At 40.7% G+C, this 20,488-nt stretch overlaps 1 protein-coding gene across 2 annotated transcripts; it reads left to right on the top strand.

Annotated features, from left to right (window-relative positions):
• Positions 1-712: 712 nt before the first annotated feature.
• On the top strand, positions 713-18,891 carry LOC146368612 (uncharacterized). Of its 2 annotated transcripts, XM_084912152.1 has the most exons (4): positions 713-6,216; positions 6,360-6,505; positions 10,425-10,532; positions 11,713-18,891. In XM_084912152.1, the coding sequence occupies exons 3-4, from the start codon at positions 10,433-10,435 to the stop codon at positions 15,330-15,332; spliced, it is 3,720 nt and encodes a 1,239-aa protein (XP_084768278.1). In that variant the 5' UTR covers positions 713-6,216; positions 6,360-6,505; positions 10,425-10,432; the 3' UTR covers positions 15,333-18,891. The 2 variants fall into 2 exon arrangements, with proteins under 2 accessions (XP_084768278.1, XP_084768277.1); XM_084912151.1 differs by having other exon boundaries at positions 713-6,505.
• Positions 18,892-20,488: the final 1,597 nt, after the last annotated feature.

The raw sequence follows: 20,488 nt of genomic DNA on the forward strand, positions 1-20,488 counted from the left end.
GACATTGTTTTAGCAAAGTTGCACATCGATTCAATATTGATTTTAGTGACCTCCGATTGGCGTAACCGGGTGTCATTACTGCCGACGTGAATTATGATTTTACTGAATTTACGTTTACCCTTAGCCAGCAGTTTTAAATTTCCTTCAATGTCGCCTGCTCTGGCCCCTGGAAGACAATTGACTATGGTTGCCGGTGTCTCTAGCTTCACATGTCTGAGAACAGAATCACCAATTACCAGAGTTTGACCCCCGGCGGGTGTGTCACCGAGTGGGGAAAAACGGTTAGACACATGAACGGGTTGGTGGTGTACCTGGGGCTTCTGTTTAGGACTATGCTTCCTCCTCACCGTGACCCAGCCGCCCTCTTTCCCCAGCTGCTTGGGGTCTGCCGGGGAACAGCTAGCGGGGCCTACGCTATCTTCGGCTGCACCAGCTACAGGGGCCTGGCTAGCTACGGGTGAATGAAGGGTGCGAAGCCGAGTCTCCAATTCAGTAATCCTGGCCTCCAGAGCTGCAAATATGCTACATTTGTTACAGATATCATTACTGCTAAAGGAGGCCGAGGAGTAACTAAACATCTGACACAATGAGCAAGAAAGTGCAGGAGGGACAGGTGAAGTAGCCATGGTGCTAACGAGTCGGCTACGAGCTAAGCTAAGCTAGCGAAACAGTACAGAGACAGTGAGTGAATACTTTGGCTATAAATTAGGTAGTGAGTACACAGAAAGTGTGCTTCGGATGAAGCACGTGAAGATTATACTATGAAAGAAGAATGTATTTAAAAGTTGTTAATTAAATTGCTAAGCAAATAAGCTACTCAGAAACACCACTGTGTTTGAGCAGGAACAGGAAGTGATACTCTACCGCAGAGCGAGCGAACACCAAGAAAAGCAGAGATCATGGCTAGAATAGACAAAGGAGAGAAACTCCTTCACTGAACATTCATGTGATCACAAAGCAGAACGAGGAAAAGATCAAGATCAGTTTGAACTCAGTCGACAACAGTGTTGGGACTAACGCGTTATTAAGTAACGTGTTACAGTAACTACGTTATTATTGTGGTAACGAGCACGGTAACTAGTTATTATGCCAAAACCAGGAACGCGTTACTCGTTACTGGGATTTAGATAGGCTCGTTATTCGTTACTTCGTGTGGTGGCTATCGCGGAGCTTCCACAGATTCAATAACATTAGCAAGTGGTTGAGGCCAGCAGGTGGATGAAGGAAAAGGGAGGCAAGAGGAGAGACCCGAAGCGGCCGCTGGTCCGAGAGTGTCAGGTGAACTGAACTTCAGGTAAGAAGTTATAACCTGCAGTCCATCTGGGTCAGATATGAACCAAGTTTAGTTGGAGTTTATTTTCGTTATGCTGACTTTTTCATACTGCGTGCTAGGTAGCATGACGGAGTTTATATACAGCTGGGTGGTGCTATGATACTGATGTTGAACTTTATTTTGTTCATAGGTTAATTATTAGAGTTTCCAACCGTCCCGTAAAAAACGGAATCGTCTCGTATTCAGAGAAAATATTACGCGTTTCTTATTGAGGTGAAAAGGAACAGTTTGTCCCGGACTTCAGCTACAATGAAAAAGACACAAAGCTGGAGTTATTCTGTGTCTTTGCTGCACAGCTGCCTCTTCTTCTCTCATTCTCTCCCCCTCCCTCTCCTGTTTCTACTTCAATCATGAAACTGATCAATGATCAGCTGATCGGCTTTTCTCTCTTGTTTGTTTATCGCCCACACTCAAACCAGCGGATGTCGTGGTAAACAACAGCAGCACTTTTAAGCTTGATCAGCTGTTGTTAGAATTTATTTAATATTACTTTCTACTATCAGCTGATGTTTGCTGGAGCCACAGCTGTAAAGCTGCTGGTCATGATGTCGGTTTGGATATGTGGTGAGAGGGAAACATGCAGATGAAACCAGGAGATGTCCTTACTGAATCATCAGAGCTGTGATGGAGAAACAGGTTTACCTTTTAGGTGACATGAATGAGTTGAAGAGAAGTTATGAGCTGTTTCTGAGAGACAAATAACACCAGGATCCTTTTCTAAGTAGCTGACAGCTGGTAACTGTGCAGGGGCGGGTCTAGCAAAGTGTTGCCAGGGGTCCAGGTAGGGCATTAACAGGGAAAGGGGGGCACAAGGAAATACTTTCTTATTCTCATTTAAAATGTCTCGCTTTTAAAAAAATAATTATCTGAGTCTTACAACAAACAATTGATAGATTGATACATATATACCATCAGAACAGTGTACATCACTGTCACAACAGTGTTTATTTTCATTCAAAGGCTTTATGATTTTTCCTATAATGGTCTAGTCAAAATGCCCGGGACGATTTTTTTGTCCCAGTCCAGCTCTGTATGCGGCTCATCTTCAGTCTGGTGTTTCCTACATCTTCCTATTCAGAAGGCAGAATTTCCGAGTTCTGAGTACAATCGAAAGCACCACGACTGCAGTTTTTGTGTTGGATGTAAAAAGCAGGCTAGGATAGAATCAGGTGTGGGATTTCTCTCGTGGAAATGTGCACATTATTTTTTCCTTTCTATTGGTAGGTGGCACAGTGCACTTGTGGCAAGTAAGCAAGCTAGAAGACTGGCAGTCTTGCTGGGTATCCAGTTACGGAAGCAACACATTAACAAGAGAATTCTGAGTAAAACCAAAGTTACTTTCCCTAGTAACTAGTTACTCTGAAAGTAACGAGTAACTTGAAGTAACTGAGTTACTTTTGATAGAAGTAACTAGTAATGTAACTAAGTTACTAATTTAAAGTAACTTACCCAACACTGGTCGACAAAGACAAATAACACATAAAAAATCTCATATTTACTGTGTTCTGCCTGATAGATCTCATTTTAAACTGATTTATCTTTAACATAGAAGTGTTAAATATATTTTGTTGGACTTTACAATGTTCAACTTTTTACTTTTTGTTTTCAGCATATTTTAAATTCTTTAAGTTTGATCTAATATTGCGTTTATTTTCTCAGTGACTCCTGATGTTGATGTTTATGGAGTTTTTAATGTGTTGATTTTTATGCTTTTATTTAAAAAGTGTAATTTTACTTTTTGTTTACTTTCCTGTAATTTTTCTGGATTTTTCTGTAATTTAGTTGCTTCATAAAACACAGTAAATGTTTATCAGCTATCAAACGTAGTTTTACTAACTCACAGGTGTCATTTACACATTCACAGCTTCATTTTCATTTACTTCCTGTCCACTCGTTTTTAAATTTACGCTCAGTAACTTAACACAGTGCTTGTGGTTTGGCCAGCAGCCCAGCAGAGGGCGCTCCCTTCCAGCAGAGTCCTCAGTAATGTCTGACAGTGAGGCAGCATGAAGAACTTCAGCCGTCTGAAACCAGCTCGAATGTTTCCAGTAAAGCTGTGCTCCTTTAGTCTCTGTGCATTTACTACATTACACATTATTTTATTAGAATCATTGAATCTGGCAGTTCTGAGCTCTGTATTCTAGTGATGGGATTTCCGGCTCTTTTTAGAGAACCGGCTCTTTTGGCTCCGACAAGGCTCTGCAGGTTGTTTTGTTGCTTTAATTAATTTATTATTAACAATAATATAAAATTATGCACAAAAGGAATTACTAATGTAAAAAAAGTGGTTTTATTTATATATGTTTATATATAAATATTTGCGGTGGCCCCCAGAGACAGAACACGTACAAACTCCAAAACACATTTCTAGCGTTAACTGAACTTCCAAAACAGAGCTACCTAGATCACTTAAATTACACAATTGAAAGCATGAAAGCATATGTGTATTGTTTGTGTATTTATACACAAGCATTCATATATATTCAAATAATAATAAAAAAAAAAAAAATGTTCATTTACCTGTTACTACCACACACCAAATCCGGTCGTTGGTACTTCCTGGCTTGTGTAGCCACGAGGTAACAAAAGCTCAACACTGCGCCCAGCATCCTGGAGCACTTCTGTTGTGTTTTTTACGTGTTTTGGAGTTTGTACGTGTTTTGTCTGTAGGGGCCACCGTAACTATACTTTTTTTTATTCACGCCACATAAGGTGTAATAAATAAATCATATAATACAAAAACCAAATATTCACATTTCAACTTTTAACTATTTAAATTTTCAGCTTTTTCCCTTTAAACAAATTTAAAGTGAAACAACACAAAACACTGCAAACCACAACACAATTAAATATAAATTAAATATGAAAACAAAAAGAAGATGCATATTCTCTGTCATATGGACCTGCATGAATAAACTTTCTGAATCCTTTATCATCTGCAACTGAAAATAGTTGTGGATGATTACTATACCTTTCTATTGTTGTCCCTGGCTCTCTTTCTCTCTCTCTCCCTCCCGCTCTGTTCCTGTGCTACTGCGAGTGTAACTACAGCCCCTCCCCCCTCTGCTCAGCGCAAAGCACAAGGCTCGCGTGCTGAGTGAAGCGGGAAAAAAGTGCGAGAGAGAGAGAAAGAAAAAAACCCATGGCTCGCGATAAGGAGCCGGCTCTAAGAGCCATTTCGCTCGCGACCGACACATCACTACTGTATTCACACTGTGAGTTACAGCAAGAGCTGATTTTTAATCCTCTGCTGAGATTTAAAATCTTTCTTCCTCGTTTCAACATCAACATAAACTTTATGATCCTCGAGGAGCAACTGTGAACAGGCCTCTCGGTACAAACGTCAGTCAGTCAGCATCACTGACCTGCTTCCGTCTGACTGCTGAGCTGGAAAAAAGCCGAACCTGAAGATTTTTATTCTTCATCTTAAACATGTCAGCTCATCAGATAATGCCTGCATGCTTCTACACTGTCTGCTGTTTGAAAACAGATTTCACTGCATTTAATACCAACTTGAAGTTAAATGTGACTGAACAACATCAGAGGTAGAAGAAGCACAGATAGCTGTGGTCTGAAGACAGATGAACACAGCGTATGAGAAACTGTAATCTTTACAAAAAGCTACCAGTAACTGTTTAGGAATTACAGACATTTTTATACACAGTCCCTCATTTTCAGATACTCTAAACTGACTAACAAGTAGTTTGATAATTATAATTTGATCAACTGGTCCTGAATCCAATTGACACCCTCTTCTCAACGAGAAGCCTGAGGTCGGGGGAGCCCGACTATCCTGGAGGGACATTCCCTGCCAGATACATGATGGACAGGTGGAGGAACTGGAGGGTCATGTGCCTGGCAGGACGGTCGATTTAGGACAGGAGTATCTACCTTTTCGGAACCATGATAACAGGGTTCTTGCTGATCTTAGCTGGCTTGGACCTGAGTGATGGACCGAGTTGAAAACAGGAGGAGTCACAGAAATTATTTGAAAAATAGGGTTGCCATTTAACCCTCTGAAGGCAGGCGTTGCAGATTTGCAACAAGTAAAAACTAACAACCCGATTACCCCACATACATATTTTATGAGTTTTTTTTACTCAGAAGTACCACTGCAGGTATTCTTTTGTGCATTAGCAACAAAAACTTAATTTGAGCCTGAGAGGGTTAAACGTTAAATTATATTTACAAAAGTAATAAATGTTGAGCTCATAAAAGAGGTAAAAGAAACAAAACTCAACTCATGTAAAACCACAACTTAACAAACCAACTGACTGCCCAAACAAACATAACTGACCTAAACATGAAATGACACACAAGGGTATATCTAATGGCTGATCAGACCACTATGACACACGAGGGGTAACTAAACAAAACACAACTGTAAACAAAAAACAATGCAGTACAGTCTGGTTTGATAATAAACTAAACACCAAAGAAGAAAATCAAAAACATTAAACCCTAAACTCAAATATTTAATTAAGGGCAACTACTTTGTTTTTACATTAAAGAAAACACACATTCTCCCCCTTCAGCAGGAAGCGGTGGTGCAGTCCAATTATCCCTGTTGCATTTAATGCTTTCAAACCCTGGCCACCACATTTTGTCTGGCAGCGACTTCAGAGTGTGGCCATGGGTTTGTCCATCACAACCACCTTTCTCATGATCACCATCATCCCACGAGGCAAGCATGGAGCTCCAGACCGAGAGCGACTGATGGTCATTTGATATTTCTTCCATTTCTAAAGAATCACACCAACAGTTGTCACCTTCTCACCGAGCTTCCTGCTGATGTCTAGTAGAACGTTCCTGGCTTCTTCAGGTCTACGGTCTTATCTGACATCCTCTGACAGATTTATGGTCAGATTTATAGATGTGAAACTGTAAGTGTTAAAAAAACATTTCCTGAAGATGAAAGTTGAATTTCAATATGTTTTTTTTCTCTTTGTGCACCAATCTGTTCAGTAATGTTTAATTAATGTGCTTGTTAATATTACTTGAATGTTGTCTCGTCTGTCATGATCAGTAGCAGCAGCTGCAGTGTGTTGGTGCCACAAGGGGGCAGCAGAGTTTAAAGCCGCAGATATCAGACCGTTTGCGGTTGGAGTTGTTTCCTCTCAGAGACCAAGAGGCAGACGACAGAACAACTTCAGAGGATCGACGACCTCTGCTGTGAGTACACTGTGGCTCATCATAATGAATGCTAAATGATCCAGGTTGATCAGTTAAAGAGGCATTTCAGTCAGACAGGCTGTCTGTCGTCATTCAGGGAGTGAAACGCTTTCATCCCGTCAGTGTTTTAAAGCTAACCAGCGAGTGAAACTGAAACCGAGTGCTGCCATTAATCAGCTCAGATAAAACAGGACGACCACACAGTAATGGAGTTTATTTATTTAATCCCAAATGTGGGATGACTGTGTCACTAATGTGTGAGTGTCGATGATAGTCTGTGGAAAACAAAAAGCAAACAGAAACCGAAACAAACAAACTGCTGGGGAGGAGAGAGAGAGAAAGTTACAGGGTGTGGTCCTGCAGTCAGATTTCCTCAGGAAAGAGATAGCTGAGTGGTCAGAGCGCGCTTTGAATAGTCCAAAAATTACCTCTTACCTCCTTCTCCTTAACATTTTTTCTTCATCACAGTGGGAAACATTACAAGGTCAAGGAAAGGTATTAAGGAGGATTTTTAAGGACTTAAAAACGAGAAGAAACTACAGTGACAGAAGATGGACTACAAAATGTGCATCTCACTCTGTGTTCTTCAATTTATATGTTATTACCACTCACAACTATATTAAAAAAAATCATGGTAGCAAACATAGTTATAGTTGAGTCATATAACACTGAGATTTATGTAATTGTATAATAAGGGCCCAAAAACTGCAGGTAATAATATGGAAATGCAGCCCGGTAGTAAGGTGGTAATAGTTCGGCAACAAGGCAGAAACAAGAACATAATAATGTGATAATTACTGGTGGAGGACATGTTTTCTGTAGGCTACCTGTTCATTTTTCTTTAGCTTTATTTATATTAATGTACACATCTCCAGTTATCCTCTGCTGCTGAGACAGTCAAATTAAGTTCTTCAAATAAGGTTCTTGGGAAATGATCTGGAACATTATGCAACCTCATCAAATGGGACTGGATCATAACAGTTAGATGTGAAGGAATGCAGAGTGATCAGCTACTCTGTGAATTTGGAGCAGAAATGTCCCGAGCTCCTCACAGGAAGATTACAAACTGTGCACATCGACAAAGCAGATGGTCCAGTTCATACAAACACACTGGCACAAACTTCTCTCAGTCCTGCTACCAATCTGAATCACACTCACTTCCTCTTACAATCATCAGCTTTTCACAGTAAAACAGGATACATTGTACTCCTTTTAAAAGGAATTCGAACATTTTTCTCAATATTTTAAACATTATTATTTTACATTTTAACATGGATTTCAATATCTTCTATCTTCAACACATTTTAAGAAATGACGGTTTTAACCTGGTTACAGTTTTTTCTGAGGTTTATCAGAAAAACTTAGGAGCGTCTTCTCCAAACATGATATACCAGTGTACCCAGCAACACACTCAGACAGAAACTGTTCATCCCAAAGACAAAACTCCTAAACACAAACTTAACAATGTGGTGTATGCTGTACAGCAGCGGTCCCCAACCCCCGGGCCCCGGACCGGTACCGGGCCGCGAGAGTTGAGGCTCATACCGCACAGAAAAAAGAACTTACATTAATTTCATTTTATTTATTATCTGACTCTGAACAGTGTTTTATTTTGAAAAAGACTGAATTCTCTCATTTACTTCCGTCTATGACTGACTCTTGACGCATGTCAAGATACACTAGTAGCTAATATTAAACCTCCAAGCTAGCAAAATGAGTAAAAAACAGATGTCTTTGGAGGGTTTCTTTGCAAAGGGGAAAAGGCCCAGTGAGGAGACAGAAGAAGAGTGTATGACAACCACTAAGAAAAAGAAAGCTGCATTTAACAGACAATACCAAAATACCTACTTGAAATATGGATTTATCGCGACAGGCGATTCCCACGCACCAAGCCCGCTCTGCATAATATGCGGCGACCGGCTCTCCAATGAGGCAATGAAGCCTTCAAAACTGCTTCGTCACTTGGAGACCAAGCACCCAACATTAAAAAACAAGCCTTTGGAGTATTTTGAAAGAAAAAAGCGGGAACAACAGGGACAGAAGCAATTACTGAGGGCCTCCACAACAACAAATACAGGTGCACTGAGAGCATCATACTTGGTGGCTAACCGTATTGCTAAGGCTAAAAAGTCATTCACTATTGGTGAAGAGTTGATCCTTCCTGCCACTAAAGACATTTGCTGTGAACTTTTTGGGGAGGTGGTGGCTGAAAAGCACAGGTGCCTCTGTCAGCTAGCACCGTTACTCGTCGCATTGATGAAATAGCAGAGGACATTGAGACACAGTTGTTGGAGAAAATTAATACATCACCATGGTACGCTTTGCAGGTTGATGAGTCTACAGATGTGGACAATAAGGCAATGCTACTTGTTTATGTGCGATACCTTTATCAGGAGGATGCTGCTAATAAAGTTACACAATTACACAGTGAATTCGCGTGTAATATTATATTTACAAAATACCACAGTTTTTGTCTTGGTCGTATCATTTTATTTTGTTGTATTTATCCGTGACACCTGCCGGTCCGTGAAAATATTGTCTGACATTAAACCGGTCCGTGACGCAAAAAAGGTTGGGGACCGCTGCTGTACAGTGCAGCGAGGAATGCCAGGACCTCTACACTGGAGAGACCAAACAACCACTTCACAAGCGCATGGCACAACATAGAAGAGCCACCTCCACAGGACAAGACTCAGCAGTCCATCTGCATCTTAAGGTCAAAGGTCACTCTTTCGAGGATGCCAATGTTCACATTTTGGACAGAGAGGACAGATGGTTTGAAAGAGGAGTGAAAGAAGCATCTATGTCCACTGTGAGCGACCATCTTTGAACAGAGGCGGGGCTTACGACACCAACTGTCTGCCATCTATAATCCAGTTTTGAGTTCCCTTCCCAGACGCCTTAACGCCCACTCACATCCTGGGCCATCTGACCTCAGGAAATCACATGATAGGCTGGGGCCAGGTTTCACAATGAGGTCACCTGAAACCCTGGCTGATTGTGACCCACACCCAGTTTCACACCTTGGCTCATGTGATTAGAGGATCATCAGGGGGTCCTTTGTCCCTCTTTGGGGGGAAACTCCCACTGGGTTTAAATCTGGGACTCCCCACCATTTGACCTTAGAACTGAAGAAGCTCCTCAGGTTAGAGATGAAACGTCTTCAAGCAACTTAAAGAAGTCCAGACGCTTTTCTTTCCAAGCTCCTTAGGTTACAAACAACAGTACACATGGGCACCACCTGTAACCTGACAGTGTTACTTTGAAATATTTTTTAATAATTACGTCAAAGGCTGAGAGAATCCGAAAGCTAAAAGGTGGAAATCTTATAAGAATTAATTTTCTAAAGCAGTTAAAACTCAGTAAGAACTAAAATATGTTTAAGAATTAATTCAACAATATTTTATAACACACATAACGTTTAATCAACAGTCCTTAAATACAAACACAGCAACATGAATAACTTTGATGTTTTTTTCTCACAGATTCCTGTGTGTCCATAGTGGTTAGTGTTGTTCTCTAACATGTGGAAGGTCCTACTGTTTTTGGTTTTGTATATAAATTAATTTATTTATAATTAATTATACAAATAATTTAGTTTAATTAATCAGTAAAGAGTTTTAATGCCTGAACCTGCAGCTGTTTGCTTTCCAGTGGATCCACAGCTGTGCAGGATCACCATCTACTGATGTAATAAGGTGTATAAGAGGTGTTATTGACAGTTATAAACAGAAACAGTTTGTTTCCATAAAACTGAACGTGCAGCATTTTACAACCTACTACACTGTCACTGTCTCACCCAGGAGGTGCCAGGTGGAACTATTCCAGATGTTGTCAGTTATAGTAATGGGTATAAAACAAACAGCTGGACAGCAGAAGAACCAGAAAAACATCCTCAAACTTTTTCTGTGTTTTCCAGACTGAAGGATGGACGGTACATCAGGCGGTGCGATGGAGGTGGCAGCGCTCGGTCGGCCTTTCAGCGTCGGGATGCTGTACGACTGTCGCAGTGACGCGCTCGTCCCTGGTAAGAATTCACATGTAAAAATTCTTGATGCATCACAAACTTTCATTTTTTAAAGCCAGTCGACTGTAGAATATATATATATATATATATATATATATATGACTCTGGGGACTGACTCCCTTTTGGAGCCTTGTGGCCCCCAGAGGAACTGTAGTTTTTAACATTTCCAAGTTTCAGCTCCACAGGTTGCCTCGTGGTTTTAACTGCACCCAGTTGTGTTAAAGTGATCTGGACTGTTCCTTTGTCCTGCTAATTTTTCATTTTTATTTTTATGATTCTCAAAGAAGGTTCAAACTGAGCCTTCAAACAGAATTAAAACCTGCTGCTTGCTCAAACTTGTTGGATTCTAGCAGATTAGTGTTTTAAGTCCTGTGGAAACAGCCGAGGTTTTATTATTCCTGCTTCTGACTTCTATTTATGCCTTTTTGTAAAAGAAAAAAAAACAACAACAAAAACAAGCTCTAACTAGCTGCTGTAATCAATGTGCAACTAACAGGGCCTAAAGCTAACATAAGGATAAGAACATCTTCCCTGATCCTCATGAGTAAAGTTAATCACTATTAAAACAAGTTGGCAGCCATGATGCAACACCTGGAAATCCGCTCCAACTCTTAGAGCGCTTTTCCATTTGGAGCTACTCAGGTTGGCTTGAGTCGACTCAGTCTTTACGATTTCATCATTAGCTGGTAGTACCTGGTACCAGATACTTTTTTTAGTACCTACTGCATGTCACTGATTGGCTGATCAGTGACATGCAGTCTTTTGACAGCGGCGTCACTAAATTAGTTATTAGAACGTTTCCCTCACGAAAGTCCAAACGGCCATTTTTGATATTATTACTGTCATTATCTTAAATACTGAAAACTCAGATGCAGAGCCTGAACTCTTCATCTGAAAGAACTCAGTTAATCTGGTTCATCCAGACAAACAAAAGATTTGTGCTTCATTTACTATTTTTATTTCATTTTGGTGAATAAACAAAAAGAGATGAAAAAACAAAACAAGGAAAGTCGTGAAAAAAATCAACAGCAAAAGTTTGACAAGTTCGCTCATAGAAAGACACCGCTCTGTTTATTTATTTTAAAATTCACATTTTTTTAAATCATTTTTAACATTTATTTTAGAATGTGATTTAATTGATGGAGTCCTGGTAGAAATATTTTTACTTCTTCTTTTGCAGGAATGACTCTGTGGGATCGTGATGACCTGATGAAAGATGTTGGAGAAAGACCACAGGCCTCTAATGATTTTGAAATTGTTGCATCTGAATCAATTTCTGACAAATCTTCAGCTCTAAATGTTGATGCTTCACTGAAGGCAAGTTTCCTGGGTGGACTGGTTCAGGTTGATGGATCTGCCAAATATCTGAATGATAGTAAATCTTCCAGAAATCAGGCCAGAGTAACACTGAAGTACAAGGCAACCACAAAGATCCAGGAGCTGTCCATGAATCATCTTGGAAGAGGAAACGTGAAGCATCCATATGTTTTTGATCAAGGCTTAGCAACACATGTAGTCACAGCTATTCTTTATGGAGCACAAGCTTTCTTTGTGTTTGACCGTGAAGTTTCTGAACAGGAAGATCATCAAGATGTTCAGGGCAACTTGAAGGTGATCATCAAGAAGATTCCCTTACTTTCTGTAGAGGGTGAAGGTTCCCTGAAGATGGAAGAGAAGGACAAAGAAAGTGTTAATAAATTCTCCTGCAGGTTTTATGGAGACTTCTGTCTTCCAAAACCACCAACAACCTTTCAAGATGCAGTAGAAGCCTACCAAAGCCTGCCAGGATTACTGGGAGACAAAGCTGTACCAGTGAAGGTCTGGCTGCTGCCACTGACATGTTTAAATTCTTCTGCTGCTAAACTCGTCCGTCAGATCAGTACAGGATTAGTTCAAGAAGCACAGAGAGTCCTGGAGGACTTCAGTGAGCTGGAAATGAGGAGCAATGATGTACTGGGAACCAGCACTGCACAGCAGTTCCCACAGATTGATAAAAAAATTAAAAGTTTTAAAGAAATGTGCTCTGAGTTCAAGCTGGAATTCCAACAGACTTTGGCCAAGAAGCTTCCATCAATCCGAGGAGGAGGAGAAGAGGAAGCTGAGCTTGCAGAGATCCTGAAGAAGAGACATTCTTCACCTTTCAGCAGCAAAAACCTGAATGAGTGGATGGACTGTAAAGAGAGAGAAATCAGAATCTTAAAATCTGTCACCAAAAACATGAAAAACACCAAAATCATCCCATCTGAAAATCATCTGTATGAAGAAGATCATGTTGTGTGTTTTGTTTTCACCTCTCTGGGAAAGGATGAACCGTACCTCTCAGCTTTATCAAGATACTTAAAAGGAAAAACCAACCCAGACCTTCAAGATCCTCACACTCATGATGTAGAGAAGGAACAATGGTACGCCTCAAAAGAAGTAACAGCTGAAATGAGGAGAAAAGCAAAACTCTTCAGTGATTTTGCAGAGGCCAACAAGGAGAACAAGAACATGAAGTTCCTGACAGTGGGGTTAACTAATGAGACACAGGAAGGTTCCAGCATCCACCTTTATGAAGGTGGATTTGCTGTCAGTGAGAACTTTGAGCCTCCTTCAAAGCCTGAAACTGTGACAGCAGCTGACATAAACCACAACAGTGTGACACTGAAGATTTCTCCACCCAGATTTGGAGCAGAGAACATCACCTCCTACTCTGTTGAGCACTGTGTCAGTGGAGAGGATGGATGGCAGCAGAAGACAGAAGCAAAGGCTGAAGAAGTCACAGTGAGAGATCTGAAGCCAAACACAGAGTATGTGTTCAGATGCAGAGCAGTGACCTCAGCAGGTGTCGGGCCGGATAATCAAGTTTCTATTAAAACCTTACCCTGCTGCCCTCCTGGAAAACTTAGACTTGAACCAAATTCAACTGAGATATCAGTGAGCTGGGAGAAACCTGCTGAGCTCGGAGAGGATGTGCAGATATTGAGCTACATGGTGGAGTATTCAAAAACAGATGATAATGAGGAAGCTCTGCAGTGGAACCAAACAGAGTCAGCAGGTGAAAAGGTGATCCTGTCAGGTCTCCAGACAGATGCAGAATATGCAGTCAGGGTCAGATGTGATTGTGGTTCAGCTGGAAGAAGCAAAGAAAGCATCACTGTTAAAGTCTGCACAACAACATTTAAACGCCTCGCAGAACTTCTCAGGATTAAAAGTAAAAAGATCAAATCTGATTCCCCCTCAGTTTACAAACTGCCTCTGACAGAAGAACACATGAACATATATGGATGCAGGAAGTTTAACTTTGGAGAAGAAAGCACGAGGCTGAATCGTACAATAATGGTTTTTGGAGCGACTGGATCAGGAAAGTCCACTCTGATCGATGGGATGATCAACTACATTGTTGGTGTCGAGTGGGAGGACAGTTTCAGGTTTAAATTCATTAATGAGGATCAGTCAACATCACAAGCTCACAGTCAGACCTCTGAAGTCACTGTTTACAAAATCAACCACCAGGATGGATTTCAAATCCCGTTCTCTCTGACCATTATTGACACTCCAGGCTTTGGAGATACAAGAGGCATAGAAAGAGACAGAGAGATCACAGAGCAGCTACGTAATCTCTTCTCTGCTCAGCACGGTGTCACTGACATTGATGCTGTGTGTTTTGTAGCTCAGGCTGCTTCAGCACAACTCACAGCAACACAGAAATATGTGTTTGATTCAGTGCTCTCAATCTTTGCCAAAGATGTGGCAGAAAACATCAGGATCCTGGTGACGTTTGCAGACGGTCAGCGTCCTCCAGTTCTAGAGGCAGTGAGAGCTTCAGGTGTCCCATGTCCTAAAACAAAAGACGGGCTGCCGGTTCACTTCAAATTTAATAATTCAGCCTTGTTTGCAGAAAACACATGTGTCAAAAAATGCACAGATGATGCTGTTGATGACAATTACAATGACGATGAAGAACAATATAATCATGATGAATATAATGCTGATATTAGCTTTAATGAGATGTTTTGGAACATGGGGACGAGAAGCATGGAGATATTTTTTGCTGCTCTGAATGTGATTCAAACTAAAAGCTTGACACTGACACAGGAGGTCCTCAGAGAAAGAAAGCAGCTCGAGGATTCAGTGGAAGATTTGCAGGAGCAGATTAAACTTGGATTAGCCAGGTTTGAAGAGTTAAAAAACACAAGACAAAAACTTGGTGAACACAGGGAAGAAATCAACAGAAATAATAACCCTGAGTTTACAGTCGCTGTCATGAAGCCTTATAAAGCTCGTATTTCTGGTACAGGAAACTTCATCAACTGTCAGCAGTGTCATGTCACCTGTTACTATCCCTCCTCCACATCCAGGGATTCAGAGAAAGAAGGCTGTGAAGAAGCTGCATCACCTGGATTCTGCACCGAGTGTCCAGGCAAATGTCACATTAATGTACATTTTTTACAGAAGTACAAATGGGAGTATCAGGAGGTTAGAGAGAAACAAACAGTGAAAGAGCTGAAAGAAAAATATCCAAAAACCGACAAAGATCAGACAGTTGTTGAAGGACTGACATCAAACCTGTGGGATGAAGAGGGTCATCTGAGAAATGAGGTGAAGACACTACTGCAGAGATCTGCTCAGTGTCTGGACAGACTGAGAGAGATATCAGTGAAGCCAAACCCTCTCTCCACTGACGAGTACACGGAGCTGCTTGTTAAAGGAGAAACATCAGAGACCAAACAAGGCTGGGAGGAACGAGTTGAAGCCCTGACAGACATAGAAAGAAGAATGGGCTTTTTTAGTCGTTTCATACTATTGCTTAACAGGTAAATGGCCTGTATTTGTATAGCGCTTTTCTAGTCCCTAAGGACCCCAAAGCGCTTCACACTACATTCAGTCATCCACCCATTCACACACACATTCACACACTGGTGATGGCAGCTACATTGTAGCCACAGCCACCCTGGGGCGCACTGACAGAGGCGAGGCTGCCGGACACTGGCGCCACCGGGCCCTCTGACCACCACCAGTAGGCAACGGGTGAAGTGTCTCGCCCAAGGACACAACGACCGAGACTGTCCGAGCCGGGGCTCGAACCGGCAACCTTCCGATTACAAGGCGAACTCCCAACTCTTGAGCCACGATCGTCCTGTTTTATGTCACATTATGTCAGATAGTTTCAGCTCTGTATCAACACTGAACCCTGCATGTGCTGAAATAGGAAAGTGAACTAATACAACTTCAGCTGTTCTCCTAAAATAGTAAAACATACTGACAGCACAAACATGAGAGTTTGGATCACATTCCTTCACAATAAGAGTCTGTGATTTTCCCAAGTAGATTTCCACAAACACAATTAATTCGTCCTAAAGTTAAAAAAAGATCAAATATAAACACTGCAAAGTTTAAGAATAGTGAAAGAGTATAAAGAGTTATTTACAGCGCTGTATATTTTCTTATCAGTGGGCAAAAAAGATGATGGAAAATGAAAAGTATGGACAGAAAATTACATTTGCAAATGTTTACATGATAAAACATATCTACAGTAAGCAATAGGGCTGGGTATCGTCACTGATTTCTAGAATCGATTTGATTCGCTTTGAAGCGGGGAAATTTTGCCTCAGACAGTCAGAAATATTATAATTCAGATCAGCATCAGTACATTTCCATATTTTTATATATATAAAAAGAAAGCTGACACTTGCGAGAGTTTATCAAAGGTGTGAGCATCACAGCAGATGCCTTTGTGTCAAAGTAGCGGAAGATAAAACGGAAAAACATGAAGGTGATTTTCCTGGGCTGGGTTTTATAAAAATATTCTGCAGTAGATCGAAAACAAAAGAAAACCATTAATCAACATATGAACATTACCTGATGCTGCTGAAGTGAAGCAGAGCAAAGTTACAGAGGTTTTATTAGAGACACAGCTGAGAGTTTTGCAGTTTTGTATAATTTTAAAAAGTTTACATTTGTTCAGTCTTCAACAGCAGAAATGAGGTTTTCTCTTCGGAAGTAAGTAAAAGGAAAAAAAGCGGCCGACAGCCTGTAAACAACGGTAGACTGGTGCGTAACAAGCAAGCGAATAATGCAGAAAACAGATTTTTAGACAGGAAACTGTTGTTGAAGAGAGAGAGAGAGAGAGCTGTGCATCGTGGTGGCAGCAAAACAGCAAAAGTCAGAGTGAATTCATGACGATGTTTATGTGAAGCGTAGTTTGGATCTTCTTTTGCTGCTGGTTCGGTCAATATAGTTTGGAGAGAGATCAAACTAACAGCTTTAGAATCAGCGCAAAAAGGGCGTAAACACAAAGCGCGGACCCGCCGAAACATCAGAATCAGCGAGCTGTCGGCTTTCAGCCCCGACCGTGTCCGTGCCGTCGGGTGAGAAAGTCACATCTCACTGATTCTGATCCGTCGGCGGGTCGAGCTTTGTGTTTAGTCTTTGTGCAGAATCCGTGTTCTTGCTCTCATTTACTGTTTTAAATGTTTGGTGTTTGTTGAAATTTTGTGAGATTTCACCTGAGATTCTGGCGTTTTGGGCAAAATAAATTTATATTAAAAAATCGATTCAGGATTTTAATGAATCGATTTTACGTTATCCAAGCCAGAATCGATTTTAATCGATAAATCGATCATCAAAACCCACCCCTAGTAAGCAAAGACCTGCTGCGTAAGTGTAATAAAATCTGTTTTTGTGAGCATTTCTTTATTATTGTTTTAATTTTATTCTCTTACCTACAAGTTTCTGTCAGTTGCATTAACATATTTTCTGTTCTATGTGAAAAACATTAAGCTGATTTCAAACAAAAAGTCAGAGTTGTTTTATTTGCTTTCCATAGTTGAGTTTTTCCTTCTGAGGTTTCAGTCGTCGCAGCTGCAGCATGATCCAACGTGTCTCTGACTGCGGGGCAGGAAGGTGCATCTGATATCTGGAACTAATTTAATTCATTATGATTTTTTTTTGGGGGGGGGGGAGAGATTTTCAAAATTCTACATGTTTTTTATGTTCAAGAACTGATAGAAATTATTGTGGTGTGAACTTTTTTCAAATACTGTGACATGGCAGAAAAATCCCTGAGGATCACAGAAATAGGTGCAGAGTTTATCATCCACACAAGATCAGCTGATCTGTCTGAGAACCTGGAGGATATAGTTTTACCAATTTTTGCTTTAAGTTATTTTGTTATTTACATAATAATGTAAATAACCTAATAATGATCCTTATTGCTGTTTTAGAGGAGCGGTGCTTCAAAGGATAGCCGCAGATTTCTGTCAGAATCTGCAGATTATACAGTACAAATAAAATGTTCACGTTTCTCTGACATCTACACTGGATGGCCAGGAAGTGTTCACAATGTCTTATCGGGTGCTTCTCCGGCGCTGATAATTGGCGTCTGTCTTGTGTCAGTGACGTAAAAGACGGATTTAATGCGACCTGACCATCAAACAGCAGTCGCTTTCTAAAACATCGGATATGTATCGGATTCAGTACCACATACGAAAGTGACCCAGATCGGATTTGAAAATATCGGATTTGTGCCGTTCACACTGTCACACCATGATCGGATATGGGTCGCATAGGGTCAAAAAAATTGGATTTGATGCGCTTTCGCCTGCAGTGTGAACGTAGCCTTAGAGCCGTTTCGTTCGCGACCAGAGATGGGCAGTAATCTGATTACTTTTTTCAGGTAACGGGTAAAGTAAGGGATTACTATTGCAAAAACGGTAATTAGATTACCGTTACTTTCCCGTAGGAACGCTGCGTTACTGCGTTACTAAAACCGTGATTTTTTTGCGAGAATGTCTCATGACAGTGACGTAAGCGAGTGCGACGTTCGTGACAACAGCTGTGTGCAGATCAACAATGGATCATATATCGAGTGCGGGAGAGAGTATGAGCGTGCAGCGTTTAAAGCGTGGAAGTACTGACCTTACTTTGATTCCATAAAAAGGGACAAAAACATTAGTGTCCGTTGTGCGTGGGAAGAAAACTTCTTTTTACACCGAAAAAAACCCCTAAACTTCCGAGCAAGCACCGAGTAGCTACGACGTAATGGGAAATTCACAGAGAAACTCGTGGATTCTTCCACTGACCGCTGCACACCTGCACCAGGGTAAACCTCCGCCTGCCCCACTCCTGCTTTACAGGTGAAAATAGAGCAACAGGACCGCTAGTCTTTGACTTTATTTATTTTCTGCTGTGTTTTACTTGCATCTATTTGAAAGACTGAGTGTAAACACACAAAAAAAAATTATGTGCTGGAATGTGCAGAAAATAGGTTTAAATGTTAAACAAATTTCTTCCAGTCAGTGAATGTTGCATATAATTAAATGTTTACTTGATGCATAAAGTTAAAAGATTAAAACTAATAAAACAAATTTTAAAAAGAGACTTTTCCATTTGATTACATTTTATATGATGGATTATGTAGAAAAAGTAGAATTGGGCTGAAAGATCTATCACTTTATCACCTGTTCAGGTTGTAAATCGTGTTTTTAAAAAGTAACTAAGTAATTAATTACTTTTGAAAATAAGTAATCAGTAAAGTAACGGGATTACTTTTTTGGGGAAGTAATCAGTAATTAGTTACTGATTACTTTTTTCAAGTAACTTGACCAACACTGTTCGCGACCGACACGTCACTAATTCCACTACAGATTACAGATTACATGCCCCAAAATGTATTTTTTTTAACATATTCCGTTACGTTACTCAATGAGTGTAATGTATTCTGAATACTTTGGATTACCTATTATATTACCATGCTTTTTACAACTACATGAATGTCCTATTGCTGTGTGATTTATTACTATTACTGTAGGTTACTCTCCATACCAACACCAACTAGATGTTTAAATCTTGATATAAATGAGTAACAGTAGGTGGACATTAGGTAAGGCTGCACTTTTTGCAGTGATCTTGTGTAGAAAACTATTCGGCGCATATATAAAACAGGTCCACGGCTCCGAACCGTAGTAAAGGGACCTCTGGCTAATACGTCGGGTTCGTGTCGGGCTCGTAGCTGAAAACTAGCTTTACTTTGTTGTCTGGGTCAACTTTGCTAGCAGAGACAGAGAGAGGCGTTGAAAGGCTGCTCCAACGGAGCTTATTGTTTCAGAGGAAAACACGAACACGGTGTACAGTCGAGTCTTAATAGCTTACTTACAGCTGGGCTCGTCAGGCTCTCTTCTTGGCTGCAGTGGTTATTATTATATTTACATGCTTCCAGCTCCTGTTTCTGCTCCGTGACAGCTCGTACTTTTCCTTGTTCTCCCTCCTCGCTCACAGACACATCACGGGTACAGCAGTCCATTCTCCCTGCAGCACGGACTACACTGCCCATGATGCTACATGCTTTAGGGCGATGCCTGTAACACTCTGCCTGTTGCCTTCATATTAAATCATTTTTGTGAATAATTTTAAAAAAATATTTCTTCATGTCATTATGCGAGCTGCAAGTAGAGGTGACATGGGCCACGAGATTGAGACACAGGCATTAGAGCTTCTTGATGCATGTTTTGTTTGGGGTGTGGAAACCAAAACTAGAGAGGGCAGAGCCGAACACATGAAACAGGAAAATACCCCCGTGTAATCCCTTTATTTCAGCAAAGTAACTTTATTCTGAATACCATCTTTTGAAACGGTAACTGTAATGGAATACAGTTGCTCATATTTTGTATTTTAAATACGTAACGGCGGTACATGTATTCCGTTACTCCCCAACACTGCATATTTGGATGCAATGACGTCACGGTGACGCGACAAAGGCTGTCCGAATTCAAAGAGTGCTCAAAATGTGGCGACAAATGCGTCCTACTTTTCCCCAAATTTTAAGGATGGGTCCGATGTATCCTTCGTGTCCTACTATATCCCAGGATTCATTGCGGGTCATAGAGGAGATTTGTTTCTGATAACGATGGTGGTCAAAGAGGAAAACACTTTCAAATGTAAGTATATGAAAATCTGGTTGTACAAAAGTTAAATTG

The sequence above is a fragment of the Perissodus microlepis genome, chromosome 18 (assembly GCF_051167445.1).
Source record: "Perissodus microlepis isolate ML-2025 ecotype Zambia chromosome 18, ASM5116744v1, whole genome shotgun sequence".
Taxonomy (NCBI): Eukaryota; Metazoa; Chordata; class Actinopteri; order Cichliformes; family Cichlidae; genus Perissodus; species Perissodus microlepis.

Bases quoted from the DNA above. Each gene is read 5' to 3' on its own strand.
- LOC146368612 (XM_084912151.1), top strand. From the start codon at position 10,433: ATGGACGGTACATCAGGCGGTGCGATGGAGGTGGCAGCGCTCGGTCGG. The intron at 10,533-11,712 runs GTAAGAATTCAC...CTTCTTTTGCAG, and splicing joins CAGTGACGCGCTCGTCCCTG to GAATGACTCTGTGGGATCGT.